Below are 13,042 nucleotides of genomic sequence, written 5' to 3' on the forward strand. Positions count from 1 at the left end.
TTTTGGACATAATGCAGTACTGAGGACAATGAAAGACCCAATGACCCAGCTGCAGTTATTTGCCTTTCATTATAAGTTCTGCCATATGCCAAGCCAAGAATTTTGTGTACTTGCTCAGCAGGCTCCTTACCTCTTCTGTCTCCAGTGGGAGAGAGAACATTTACCAAACTGAATGAACAAAGTCTGGAGACACTTGCTTCAATTTGCTTTAGTCTTTCAGTGTGTACAAGTGATGCTCATTAAATAGCAGAGGCTTAATCACACATACATGATAAAGCTTACAAGGAGCTCTGAATGACTTGGGAAGTTTCATTGACAAAGGAGGGATTGGAGTTTGCAAGCTACATTTACTTCAGTCTGTGGCTGGCTGCAGATGAGTTTGAGCTACACTGTGGGAGGGAGAGACAGGCAGACAACTAAAGATGACCTCTTCATAATTCTGACATTATCAACTTTTGAGTGACTAACTTACACTCAGTACAGCTATAAGAGGATTTAGGCAAAAAACTATTATGGTACCGTGAGTATCTTCCTTTAAAGTCCCATAATTCTAAACCATTTTGATCCCATCCTACACATTGTCACTGGGTGTGAACTTCACTCTCTTCTGCAGTCAGAACATCCTGGCCATGCACCTCTTGAGCTAAGTTTTTCAAAGGATTATTTCTGAAAGAGATTGGCTGTTCATGTTACAGAAGGTTCCCCTAGCAGGAGATCCATTCTAGGGGGGTTCCACTTCTTAGTTGCACCAAACACCAAAACATTTGTTTGCAGAGCCATACTCGAGCAAATTAACCCACCAAGAAACCCCCCTCCTCCAGCTAATTGCCAGTTCTGGCAGTGGTAAAATCAGTAAATCTAAACAGAAGCAGTAGTAGGTTAATCTCTAAGCTGGTGTGAAGTGGTAGAGTATTCCTTGTGGTGGTACTGTAACATCTTGCTACAATATTGACAACTTAGAATTCAGTTGCTGACTGTCACAATTAACTGTGCATAATTATTTCATCCCTTTGAAAAATGAGAGGAAATGCCAATTACTTGTTTTCCAAGTAGGAGGCCGTGGCATCTTAATCACTAACAAAGCATGGGGAGTGTACAGAAATAGGGGAGCTGAAGCAGTAAAAGTAAATCTTACAGATCTGATGTCCCACATACTTTTCACAAGAGCCAAGATAGTAGAATAAATCACTTCACAATTGCAGAGAGAAAGAAATCTCATAGGCTTCTTCAATCCATGAGAATGGAAATGCTTTCACTTTCGCTAAAGGTAGAGTTTCCTTGTTCTCCTGGCAGCTTAAGGACATGAACCTACACAGTCTTTGCTATGGGGTGCTTGGCCTTCATAATGCACGCTCAGTACAGCTGGAAAAACTGACAAGATTTTTGTGCAATTCAAGTAGTCTAACAGGTTCTGCTAAACCAGTACAGCTGATACATAGCAGATGGTTGGCCAAATTTTGGTCTATTGAATTACTGACAAGATCTTTGGTGAAAGACAGCAGCAAAGTGGTACAAAGCAGTGATACTGTGGAACCTGCTGAAAAGAAGGGGTAAATATGGGAGAACATAAATTGACTGAAACTAGGAATATGGGCCCTAGCTGCATGGCCATGGATGTTCTGATTCAATTCCAATTGCATGCTTAGATTCAGGTGTAGATGTCTTCCGCAACATCTCTCATTGCAGCCCTGGGCAGCCTGCCCCATGTTGGCCCCTATAGGTCCCTTCCACCTGGACCAGTCTGTACACGATAAGAAGATGTGATCAGGGAAACAATGGCAATATCCATTTCAGAAGCACAGTGTTGTGAGGAATTCATCAGCAGAGACAGAGTGAATACTAATAAAAAGGCAATATACTAGAGTTGCCAGACTGACAGGCACAGGACCTGCGTAGATTAAATTTGCTGCATGCATACAAACAAGTGTTATAACGGTCTTTGCAGAGATTTAATTTATAAACATGAGAAAATATGATTTTATGAAATAAGCAGTTGATAGTAAATCAGCTTGTTTTTTACTATGGGGAGATAATGGAGGAAAAGAACAATCCAGTAGTCACAAGGCTTTCTGTGGGAAATGAAGAACAGAAGGAGCGCTGCTGCAGATACTGTATCACTTGTGATTAAGGCAAATATTCTTTGTGTCTATGTATGTGTGATATTATTTTGTATCATCCCTGGTGTTTTCTACCACTTACAAGCAATCAAAATGGAATTTGGTGAAAAAATAATAGCTATTCCTCAGGGCATTTTGAAACAAGAGGAAGCAGACCTCCCAGTGTTATTTGTCTCAGTTTATGTCTCAGTTTTATTTGTCTCTGCTCATAGGTTTAGAAATATAAATAGCTTTTTAAATGTGTCCCTGGCTACCTGAATATCTGAAGACAAATAAATGTAAACTGGAGCTAGCCGTACTTTGATAGCAGCCACAGTTGCCTTTATGGTAAAACTGCTTTTCGCTCTCAGGGAAACCTGAATGAAAAGCTTGCATGCGTTTTGAGAGCAAAGGATCTCCCTTGTGAGTTTTACTTCAAATAGATTTTGTTCAACTGATTAATTAACATCAGTCAGGGAGTACCAGGGAGGTCACAGTGCAGGGGACCAGCTTGGACATGTTGATTCTGCGACTGTCCTGTGCTGCTGTGAGCACTGCTTATCTAAAAAAGGCCAGTAAAGTCAATGCCTGTGGTCCCCCTCAAGGAATGAGATCCTCCACTGCAGTCAGTGGAAGCAGCAATGGTTTAGGTCTGCTTCGTGCTTATGTCATTGACACACATTCAGTGGACACTCACTGAGGAATGCATCTTGAAAAGCTTCCTACTATCATGGTTCACGGCTCTCGTGACTTCAGGATCAGTTCTCCACCTCTCTGGGATAACGACCATCTCCAGCAACCTATTCACTCCTCCAGTGTTGTGAATGTTCTGGCACTTTGTCAGATGTTTTGAGTGAAGAACATTTTAGTTTCACCATTTTAATTTATTTCCCATGATTATCTTCTGATTTGTTGCTTGTTTGTTTGATTATTCTCTGCCTTATTATGCTGGTTATTTATCTACATGCAGGCACTAAGTGCCCTCAGGTAGTTTTCCTTACCTAATTTCCCACCATTAGCTCTTGCAGTTCCCTTTTTCACCGAATGCACTGTGCCCCAGCTGCCCTATATCTCCTGAATGCCTATTAGAAAGTGCTGTTCCCTCATGTACCTCTGGTCAAGGGAAAACAGTCATGCTTGAAAATTATGCTATTTTGGATTTAGAGTCTTTAATTTAAATTTCTTCCAGGACACACTTTCTTACAGCTTTGACACTAGGAAGTGAGTGAATAGTGTCAACAAGTAAAATCACAAGCCTGGTGATGGTCACAGAGTACCCTGCATTCAGATAAGAGTAGGAGTCTTGCAAAAATGCTTGTTCTTGCTTTTCTTTTCTAGGCCAGTTTGAGGGGTTTTTTTTATGAGTTTTTTTGTTTGTTTGTTTTGTTTTTGTGTTTTGTTTGTTTTGAGGAGGGTGTTAGGAAGCAGCAAGAGATAAAAAACCCTTCAACCCACATTTCAAGGCATTCCCAATGGTCTCCAAAAAACAGACACCACACCACTGGGCTGTGGAGTTGTCCCTGTCCCTAAGCGATTGTAGCTTGCTGCTGGCAGTTCCATGGGCTGACATGATCTGGGCACGTGCAGCAGTGTGGGCAGGGACAGCCAAGTGGATGGCATGGCTGCTCCCTGGGACAGGTCTCAGCACAGGCACATGGAGGGATGTTCTGGTAAGGGGCCAAGAGGAGCTGGCCTTGGATGGCCCTTCAGTTATCTGACATGTGATCAACAACAAAGGCACATAACATTGAGCACTTATTAGTCATTGTTTTCTAACTACAAGGTCAGACACTTCTACCTCCTCAGGGCTGTCTCTTCATACACTTTGTTTGGAAAACCTTCTTGAGCCAGAATAAATGTCTGAGAGACAATTTTACCCCAGTTTTCCCACCTCAGTGCCTGCATCTGTGAAAGTCATAGACACAACACTTTGTTCCTGTCTAGTTACTCACCATTGGCTCCTGCCTTTATAAGGCACAGTTACAGATATGCCAGAGCTCAGACAGCACTGATACAGTGGTCTGATTATTCCACACCGGTGGGCTATTGGATCTGCCACATGCTATTTTGGCAGTGTAGTTTGTGCAGGTGTGACTGGGCAATGCTGAACAGCCAAAGACAACTGGTAAATTTGATACCAAAGACCTCAGTGTCAGGATTTACGAAATGAAAATGCTGCCAACAATTATAAAGAGAGGGATTACTGGACACTGGAGAAGGACTGTCCCTTAAGTTGGCTTGCTCTTTGACCAAATATTTTGGCTCTTTTCCACTTTCTGAGGAGAGGGCAGGTTGGAAGAAAGAAAGCAAGAACATCCTATACATGTTTTCTGAACCAATTTGTAGGAGGATTGTGTGAGAAGCGATCAAACTCTTTAGAGCCTCAGAAACAGAATTTTTAGCAACAGGATACAAAGCTGTTGACTGGAACCAAACTTTTTCTGCCAGTATTAGTGAATAGTGTTGAAAGCTTATGCAAAATAGGACAAGCCAGACCTCTGCCTTTTTTCTTAACAATTGTTGCTCTTTAAATCATTGCCTCCTCATGCAAAAGATTGTTTTATTCACCTGTTGTGCATTTCCTAGAAATCTAATGGAGGTCACATATGTTCCTTCTAAGAAAAGGAAGCCAGCAGCAGTACCAGTTCTGAAGATGTGGCCTACTCCTTTCTGATTTTAGTGAACATTACAGGCAGCACACACTTTCTTCATTAAAAAGGGCTCAAGGTGTTTATGTGTCCTCTAGCAAAGATCTCATCTTTCTAGTAATAACATCATGCGTTATACAAGACATTGAATAGAAGTAGCTATAAATCTGGTTGCCTACCTTTAGGAGGAGTGTTTGAGCAATATGATTTACTTCGACCAGCTGGCTTGTGTACCTCCAAGATAGTGATCAGCCTGGAAGTATTCTGTGTTTTATGATATTTCTAAAAGAGGAGTGAGCAGTGGCAGTGGCTGTTTTCATTGTTTGGATAAAAGCAGTTTACTGTGATATTTTCACCAGCTGACAAATTAGGTTAGCTGTTCATTAAAAACTGAGGAGATTGTGCCATCACCAACAGTCTTTCTTCCAACATATGGATTTCTTAGCTCTCCCTTCAAAACTGATGTGAATGAGCTAGTTGAAAGTAGAATGGCGTCTGAAATATGTATAATTGAGTTAACTTCTTGTGTAAATATTGTCATGATTGTTATCACCATCTAGTTCTGTGATTCTTTTGGCAAACCATGTAAATCTTTGCAGAGATATGCTCTTTTGTGTGTGAAAAAAATATGGAACACAGATTTTTATTAGTAATTTTGTGCATATGAAAATTGTACAAAGTGGAATCAGATGAAAAAAAATGGAAACCTTGCCTGGGCTTATGTTTGTTTTTTTCTTTTGTGAGAGTCTTAACTGAAAATCTAACAGGAAATTAGACTAGAAGTTTTATCAGCTGCATGTATCTTTCTCATAGCACCCCAAACTGACTTTTTCAACTATCTGGGATTTCTTTAGGATTTAAGGATATCAAATATGATATCTGAGCTTTAGTGGACAAAAAAAAAGGCTAGTTCTCTTAGAGTGCATGGAAGCAGAGGATAAAAAACATTTTTTACTGTTATCTTAAAGAAAAAAATGGAAAGTTACGGAAGCTAAACCATTTGTACACAGCTCCATTGACTGTTCATTTCTTAAGAATCTTTCCAAATAAACATTTAGAAGCATTGCTTTTTCAGAGGCAGCCTCTAGAGTATTTCATCATGTTAGCCAACTGTTCCACAGGAGTATAAATCAATGGCATCAAATCTTTTACAAAGTCCCTTTTGAATTTTGCCAGCTTACGTTACCTGGTACACAGTCTGTGTCTGGGGAAAATTACTCAGAAGTATCTACTTGGCTGTCATTTGCTGGTATGAAAGAGATCAGCCTGTATGTAAAATCAGAGAGGAGGAGAAGGAGGAGCACTTGAGTCTTTCTGTCCATCCTACTTAGAGTAGGACTCTGAGGTACTAGGTCCAAGTACACACAGCTACTTTCACTGTCTTGAGCTCTGTACTCTGCAAAGACTTGCATCTATCTCTAAGGAGAGACCTTCATGCTGTGCCAGTTGATAATGCAGTTTCTTAAAACCACACTTCTTGCCCCAGGGAGCTTGTCAGCAATGGATTGTCTTCCTCCATGGACTGATATTCAGTAGTTGTCCCAACAAGGAAAGAAGTACTTGTACATTTGAAACTGTGCTGGAAAAGGTACTTAGCTGTTTATATGTGACAGGAAGCTTTTAAAGCAGACAACCTGAAACTGGTTAGCAGTTTCTCTTTAAGTTTAGGCTGCAAGAAATATTTCAATGTGGACAGAAGAAAAAAAGAAGAAAAAGCTGTAAGAAAGGAATCCCATCCAGGAAATAATTTAAGGCTATGTATGTATTACTGACAACAGGGAGATATAGCATCTTAAAGTTACTTTAAATGAACAGATTATAACTCTGTTTACCTTGATACCAAATGCAGTATCATTACAACCACCATCACAAATGGCAGCTAAACTTAACCATTCATTTCGCAGGTCACACAATCTTTTCCACAGATTGTTTGACTGCAGTTTATTCACCCACTAATACAGTTGACATCTGCAGATTTAATATAATTTGAACTCTTATCAGTCCAATAGATGGAGTCATCTGAATTGCAGAAAAGCTTCTGTATAGCAGCTGCAGATATTCAGTACCTAGCAGAGGATATTTTCAAGAGGGGACAGATTTGAGCAGAACAGATGAAAACACTGGAATCATACGTCTTCAGGGCAGAGTACATTGCAAGAGAGATCTGGCAGATACAATGGATGGAGAAATTGGTGTTTTCTACAGATTTTAGTATGCTAATGGTGCAACTTTTGTTTCAAAAATTAAGTATATTTTGCAGAAAGAGTGGATAAGAACACTAGGAGAAATACTAATTTCTGCTGTATGGATGTGCGGTTTTCGAAGTTGGTGCAAATTGCTTGCTTATAGGGTCTTTGCAAAAAGAAAAATAGCAAAAGATTGCAAGAGAAAAACCATGCTTGCATTAAAAATGGAAGGACTTCACCCTGATTACCTGATGATATTCTGTCTGTGCTTTGTTTGTTCAGAAAAAGCAGTGTTAGAAGTGTTGTGGAAGTGGATAGACTGAGATTTGTAGCATGAATTGGAGAGATGTTCTTGGCAAGACAAATTGTCACAACCCTGTCAAGACAGAGCAGTTGTAAGTCATAGGAGCTAAAATATTTGTGAGAACAAGTCAAATTTCATCCTTCATGATTTTCAAATCTAATCCTATTTTAACAGTTTTCTGGATATGTCAGATGATTGATGTTGTCACACTGCATATAAAATTTATCATTCTGTCATTTGTATTCAGTATTTTACAGTGTAAACTGTGTTGCAAGCTGAAATCTTAGACAATACTACACCTTTTTTTGTGGTTCACCTTATCTTTAAGAATAATCCATCTAGTTCTCGGTGACATTTCCTAAATATAGGGTTATAGAATTAATTATTAGGTTATTTGAAGCTGAATATGCACATATTCATGTGTTGTATTCATTTTTTAAATATGCTACAAAGTGCTGTAAATGAATATAGGATCAGAACCTTGTGAAATCATAGAAACATCTAGGCTGAATGAAATGTTGAAGGCCGCTGACTTCACCTTCCAAGTCCCATCACTAAACCATGCCCCTTAACGCCACCTCCACACATCTCTTAAATACCTCTGGGAACGGGGACCCCCCTGTGCCCTGGGCAACCTCTTCCATTGTCTCTCTAAAGAAATTATTCCTAACATCCAACCTCAATCTAAATCTAAATGCATGAAAGGAGAACAGATATGTTTAGTTATGTGTGTATTTAGTTTAGTTTCATAATAAACATCACGGGATAGTCCCACTTGCTCAGAATATTTTGTTATAAGAGATAGAGCGGAAAGCTCATTACACTGAAAAAACTCTTAGCTCCTACATTTCAGCATAAAGTAATGTCAGAGTTTTTTTTTTTTACCTTTGCAGATGCCTGCAAGGTTGGGCACTGATCAATTGAGGCCTTAGGCCAATTTAAATGATATTGTATCACCTACGATTATTTGCATAATCATAAAATTACTTTAAAAGGGCAAAAAAATACTGACTTCTGGTACAGCAGGAATTCCACTGAACACTTTAAAAGTGGATATCTACCTTAGTTCCTAAAGGACAATCTATCTTCAAATCTGTATGACTTGAACTTACAGTCCATATGAAATTATGAAGCTACCCATGTTACATATCACTTACTGCTGCTAAACCCAAAGAAATAAGAGTCAACTCGGGGGAAACAGCAAGACCTGAACTTGTTCTTTCAGACACCAGCTGCAGAAGATTGTTTTGGTATGCTTCCACATGTGGTGCATTATTTTCTCTGTCTTTCTCTGTTGCAACAGGCCTTGAACAGGGGCATCGCTGCTGTTAAGGAAGATGCTGTGGAAATGCTGGCCAGCTATGGGCTGGCGTACTCCCTGATGAAGTTCTTCACTGGTCCGATGAGTGACTTCAAAAATGTAGGTCTGGTGTTTGTGAACAGCAAGAGAGACAGGACCAAAGCAGTTTTGTGCATGGTTGTGGCTGGCGCTGTAGCTGCTGTATTCCATACCTTAATAGGTAAGGTCACTTCAAATCTAATTAACACATCTTTTAATTTACTTCCCTTGGCTAGTATTCAAACTAATTAATTTGTTCTTTTATGATTTTATGGTAAGTGCAAGGGAAAGTGCAAAAGAGATGAAAGCTTGGACCACTATCATGCCAAAGGCATGCAAATTTTCAGTAACATTTAAGCAAGTTATTAAGTGTCAGATTTCACCTCCAGGGCTCACCTGCCTGGCTGCTCAATTTGCTCATCTTTTTCAGCCAAATGCATGAGCAGAACTCTGGGAAGTTTGACAGGCTGTGTGAAGCAGATAGTTCAGTGTTAATATAAGGTAGTGATGATCAACTTAGCAGTGTCTTCCCACATGAGTTTGACATATTGCTTTGTGGCAGGACTGCAAAATGTTTTAGGGAGAGCTATTTGTCAGAGCTTAGTGGCACTGTTGGTGTGTTCCCTCTGTACTGGTCCCTTTTCTACTTACGATACAGTACAAAACTGTAAGCTAGTAGGTGCCAGCAACCTCATTAAAATATCAGGTATTACTAGTGCTGATACATCATCCACTTCTGCTGGGAATTAATTTGTGAGAGATGAAGTAGTTGCTAGGAGTATTTTATGCCAAACTGAGGTCAACTTTTTGAGCGTACTCTGAAGCAAGGAAAATACATAACTAACCCTAAACTGAACATAGAAAGTGAAGCAACCACAGGATTTGACAGTTCCTGAGAGCCTGGAGAAATGTCATATCAACCCAAGCATCAACTAGGATGTCATATGTTGGCCAAAACAAGGACATGGGACCATAACAATAAAAAGCCATGTGATCTGGAAGACTTAAAATCCATCATCTCCAAGAACTGCATCGGATCGTCTGCACCTTGTCGTTCATTCCATGGAGTTGAAAGCTCAACAGTGAGGAAGAGAAGACACTGGAGGAAGAAGCAGAGAGTGCATTGTGTTCAACAGGTACAATTCTCAAAGCTGGGAGCTCTGTGGAGGGGCAGGAGGGAGTTAATGCAATAGCCTGTGTGGAGCAAGTGTGGAGGTACTTGTTGGTTGACCAACAGTAACTTTGAACTGCTTGGCCAGCAGCAGAGGACCATTCTATTGCTTGTGAATGGAAAAGCAAGTTTGATGGCAATTTTGAGAATTGCTGTGAAATTATGAAGTGGTTTGGAAATTGGCCACCATTTGCTGTCAGCCACTAATGCGTCTGAAGAACGGCACTTGCTCAGCATGTAGTTTCTGCCTGGTTAGAGCAGGTAAACATGAATGCTCCATGCTCTTATCCTGTAACAGTGTGTGCCAGCTATCATTAGTGGCTCTGTGTGCCTCCTAAGCATTCCAGTTTTCTCTATTACTTCACCACTGCAGTCGTATACAGTTTATTTTTATTCTATGTTACAGTCATAATAAATGCTTTCAATAATGGCTTACTAGCCACGGCAAGTCCATGGCAGGGTTAAGCTGCTGTTAATTTTCTAACTTGAACCCATGCATTCAAGTCAGTTTCTTTCACCAGTATCTACTGATCACTTCCTCAATATGTTTACAGTTGAGGCTGTTTCAGTGAGTCACTGTTAAAAACTTGGGTCATTTGTAAATTTGGCTTTCTTTAGAATGTTTCTTCAGCCCCCAGAGCTGCTATTCTAGTTGCACACTTGCTTTCTTGCCATTCCTGGTCAAAATTTTTGGCTTAGCAAGCTGGAAAAATGAAATATTTTCTAGTCATTCAAAAATTCATTTTAAACAATTATAGATTTTAAGAATATTTGAAGTGTAACTATCAAGTTTCCAGGTAAAATAGCTGGATTTTCCATGTGGGACTTTTTATTGAAGAGAGCTGTTTGGGCAGCCACTTGAAAATATGCCAGCGAAGTCTTTTGGTTTTGCCTGGAAATAGAGCCCTACTGAGTTCAGAACCTCTGAAATGCCCTCTGTGTAGATACTGAAAAATAAATAAAATACAAAGGCTGTACTTTCCATGCCTTAAAGCTGTTAGTTAAAAGGCTTTCCACAATCTTTCAGCTGCTTATGGTGGCAGACTGCAAAATATTTTTTAGTATTTTAACTTGTCTATGCCTGAAAATATGCAAAGGCCACAGCGGGGACTGGCAGAGCGCCCAAGAGAATGGAGTTAGTCAGATTCTAGCACCAATTGCCTGGGTGCAGTGTTGCCAAGTTTTGTGTTTCAAGATTCCTTTGAACATGTTTCAAATCTTAATTATTCTTTTCTGAACTCAGATGCACAGCTTTCCTAGCAGAAGGAAGAGAAGGAGTCCAGTGGCAAACAGGCAACCTCTTAGGACTTGCAACTACTCCTCAACAGCTGCAAGCCTGCTACAGACTCTACAGGAGACAAAAATTCAGGTTACTGATGTTCAGCAGATGAAAAACTGAAACAAACACAACTCAGGGGATTTAATTTCTTTTACGTGCCATATGTATGGGAGTAAAGAAGATGACATGACTGCCTGCTGTGGACTGTGAAGCGCAGGACATGGAAAAGGAAAGAAAAATCTCAGTGAAGCAAGAAGTACAGAAAGTCAGAAAGCGGAAAACAAGTGGTGGTAGAAACAGAGTGACCAAAATGAATCACCACATTTCTAAATGTGATTGAAACTACTTGCAGTTTGTACTCACAGCTACTCACAAATAGCAGTCTCTACTTCCTTAAAATATCAGAATAGACCATTTCACCCAACTAACTTCATTGCTTCAGCACCAGCTGCCCACTACTGCTCCCTCTTAGAGGCTAATCCATTCCTCTGTGGGAGCGACTGGCTGAGCCAAACTGCCCAAACTCACAGTTGGAAATGTTGGGTTCCTAAGTCATCACTGCACCACATTCTAATCTGCAACAACCTTACCAGTAGTTCCTATAATTCTCCTGTGCAGGTAGCAGTAAGAACCAAGAAACTAATTGACATGACCAAAAAGAACTGAAATGATATTCTCTTCCCACTTTAAGTGCTGCTGTAAACCTTGGTCAGTACATTATTCCTGCCTTTGCTGTTTCAGTTGTTATCTAGAAATAGAAGATAGTATGCTGCCTTCCTTCCCTTGTGCTATTTTAGGAGCAGCTACTGCCAGCAGTTCAGTTTCCTTGTGGGAAGGAATGTAAAGCATCTATTTATTTCAGAGATTGGCTTTTGAGTGGGAATATTGGGCTATAAGAGAACCGATTCAAGATGATAAGCCTTTGTGTGCATATTTTTGGTATCTTAATAAATTACCAACTTGAGAGAGAGAGAGAATGGTGCTTTCATTTATAGAACATCATGTTCCATAATGCACTTCATAGGTGTTGTTCCTCTGTACTAAATGAGGCCTTTTAGCTCTTGTGTCATATAGGATCTGCACATTTTCTTTGGCAAGAAAACAGCATTGTTCAGTGCTTCACTAATTTACTAAGAAAAGGTGTACTGCAAAAGTATCTCCTTTTGCTTGCTAATATTACTTTCTACACCTCTCTAAGGTTCTAGAAATGGCAAGAAGTTACTTTGTCCTTTTTGCTTAAGTAGACATTGTTGACTGATGTCTGCTGCAGCTGATCAAAATTCTATAATGGTTCATTTGGCATCACCAGAAAAAGAAAGGTGGGAACTTTACTAACAAGGCAAACACATCAGACTGGCTGTCCAGTAAGTGTAAGTGACCCTGTTGTTTTGTTCCAATTTATTACTGATGTGCTAACAGACACCAGCCCCTCATGCACAGATTCCACAGGTGTAAACTTTATCAGTTGTTAGCAGTTTTTTTGAACCTGCATGCGTAGTCTCTTCATATATGTGAAAGATGTTTCAGTGATTAGGTATCATAGTGGGGCTTATGCCAAAATGAGCTATTTTTCCAGTCAGTCTTGTTCAGACATGGCCACCGTACTGATTTGTACTAAACTTTTTGCCCAGGGAAAAGATGATAACATAGGATCACAAACCAGAACACAAACCAGGCTTGCTTTTTATTTTTGTCTTCAAAGAGATGATAAAACATTATTTACTAAAAACAGTTTCCTGCTTCAGCATCTTCAAGTAGCTGTTGCTAAAGCAATGACTTCTTTCCCTAGCTGACCCACAACTTTCTTACAAAACAGGTGCAAGTTCTTATCAGCAAAGTATTCAAGGGCAAAGGAAGAATGAAGAAAACCTGTGACCACAGCATTTGTTGATTTTAGAATAGTAATTGTTTTTTAGTTAAAACAGACTAATTTTGAAATTTGCAAGATGCTGGCCTACCCAAAGGTAAACCAGGAACCTTTTGACAGTGGCAGATTAGGAAAAAATAACTAATTCAATT

The 13,042-nt window shown here is 39.8% G+C and overlaps 1 protein-coding gene across 1 annotated transcript in view; it reads left to right on the forward strand.

Moving 5' to 3' along the window:
• Positions 1-13,042, forward strand: part of ANKH (ANKH inorganic pyrophosphate transport regulator) — a 101,431-nt gene that overhangs the window by 47,174 nt on the left and 41,215 nt on the right. The window contains exon 2 of the mRNA XM_010708496.3: positions 8,533-8,754. Coding sequence (XP_010706798.1) covers positions 8,533-8,754 — 222 coding nt within the window. The remainder of the gene's footprint in view (positions 1-8,532; positions 8,755-13,042) is intronic.

Source organism: Meleagris gallopavo, chromosome 3 (assembly GCF_000146605.3).
Source record: "Meleagris gallopavo isolate NT-WF06-2002-E0010 breed Aviagen turkey brand Nicholas breeding stock chromosome 3, Turkey_5.1, whole genome shotgun sequence".
Lineage (NCBI taxonomy): Eukaryota > Metazoa > Chordata > Aves > Galliformes > Phasianidae > Meleagris > Meleagris gallopavo.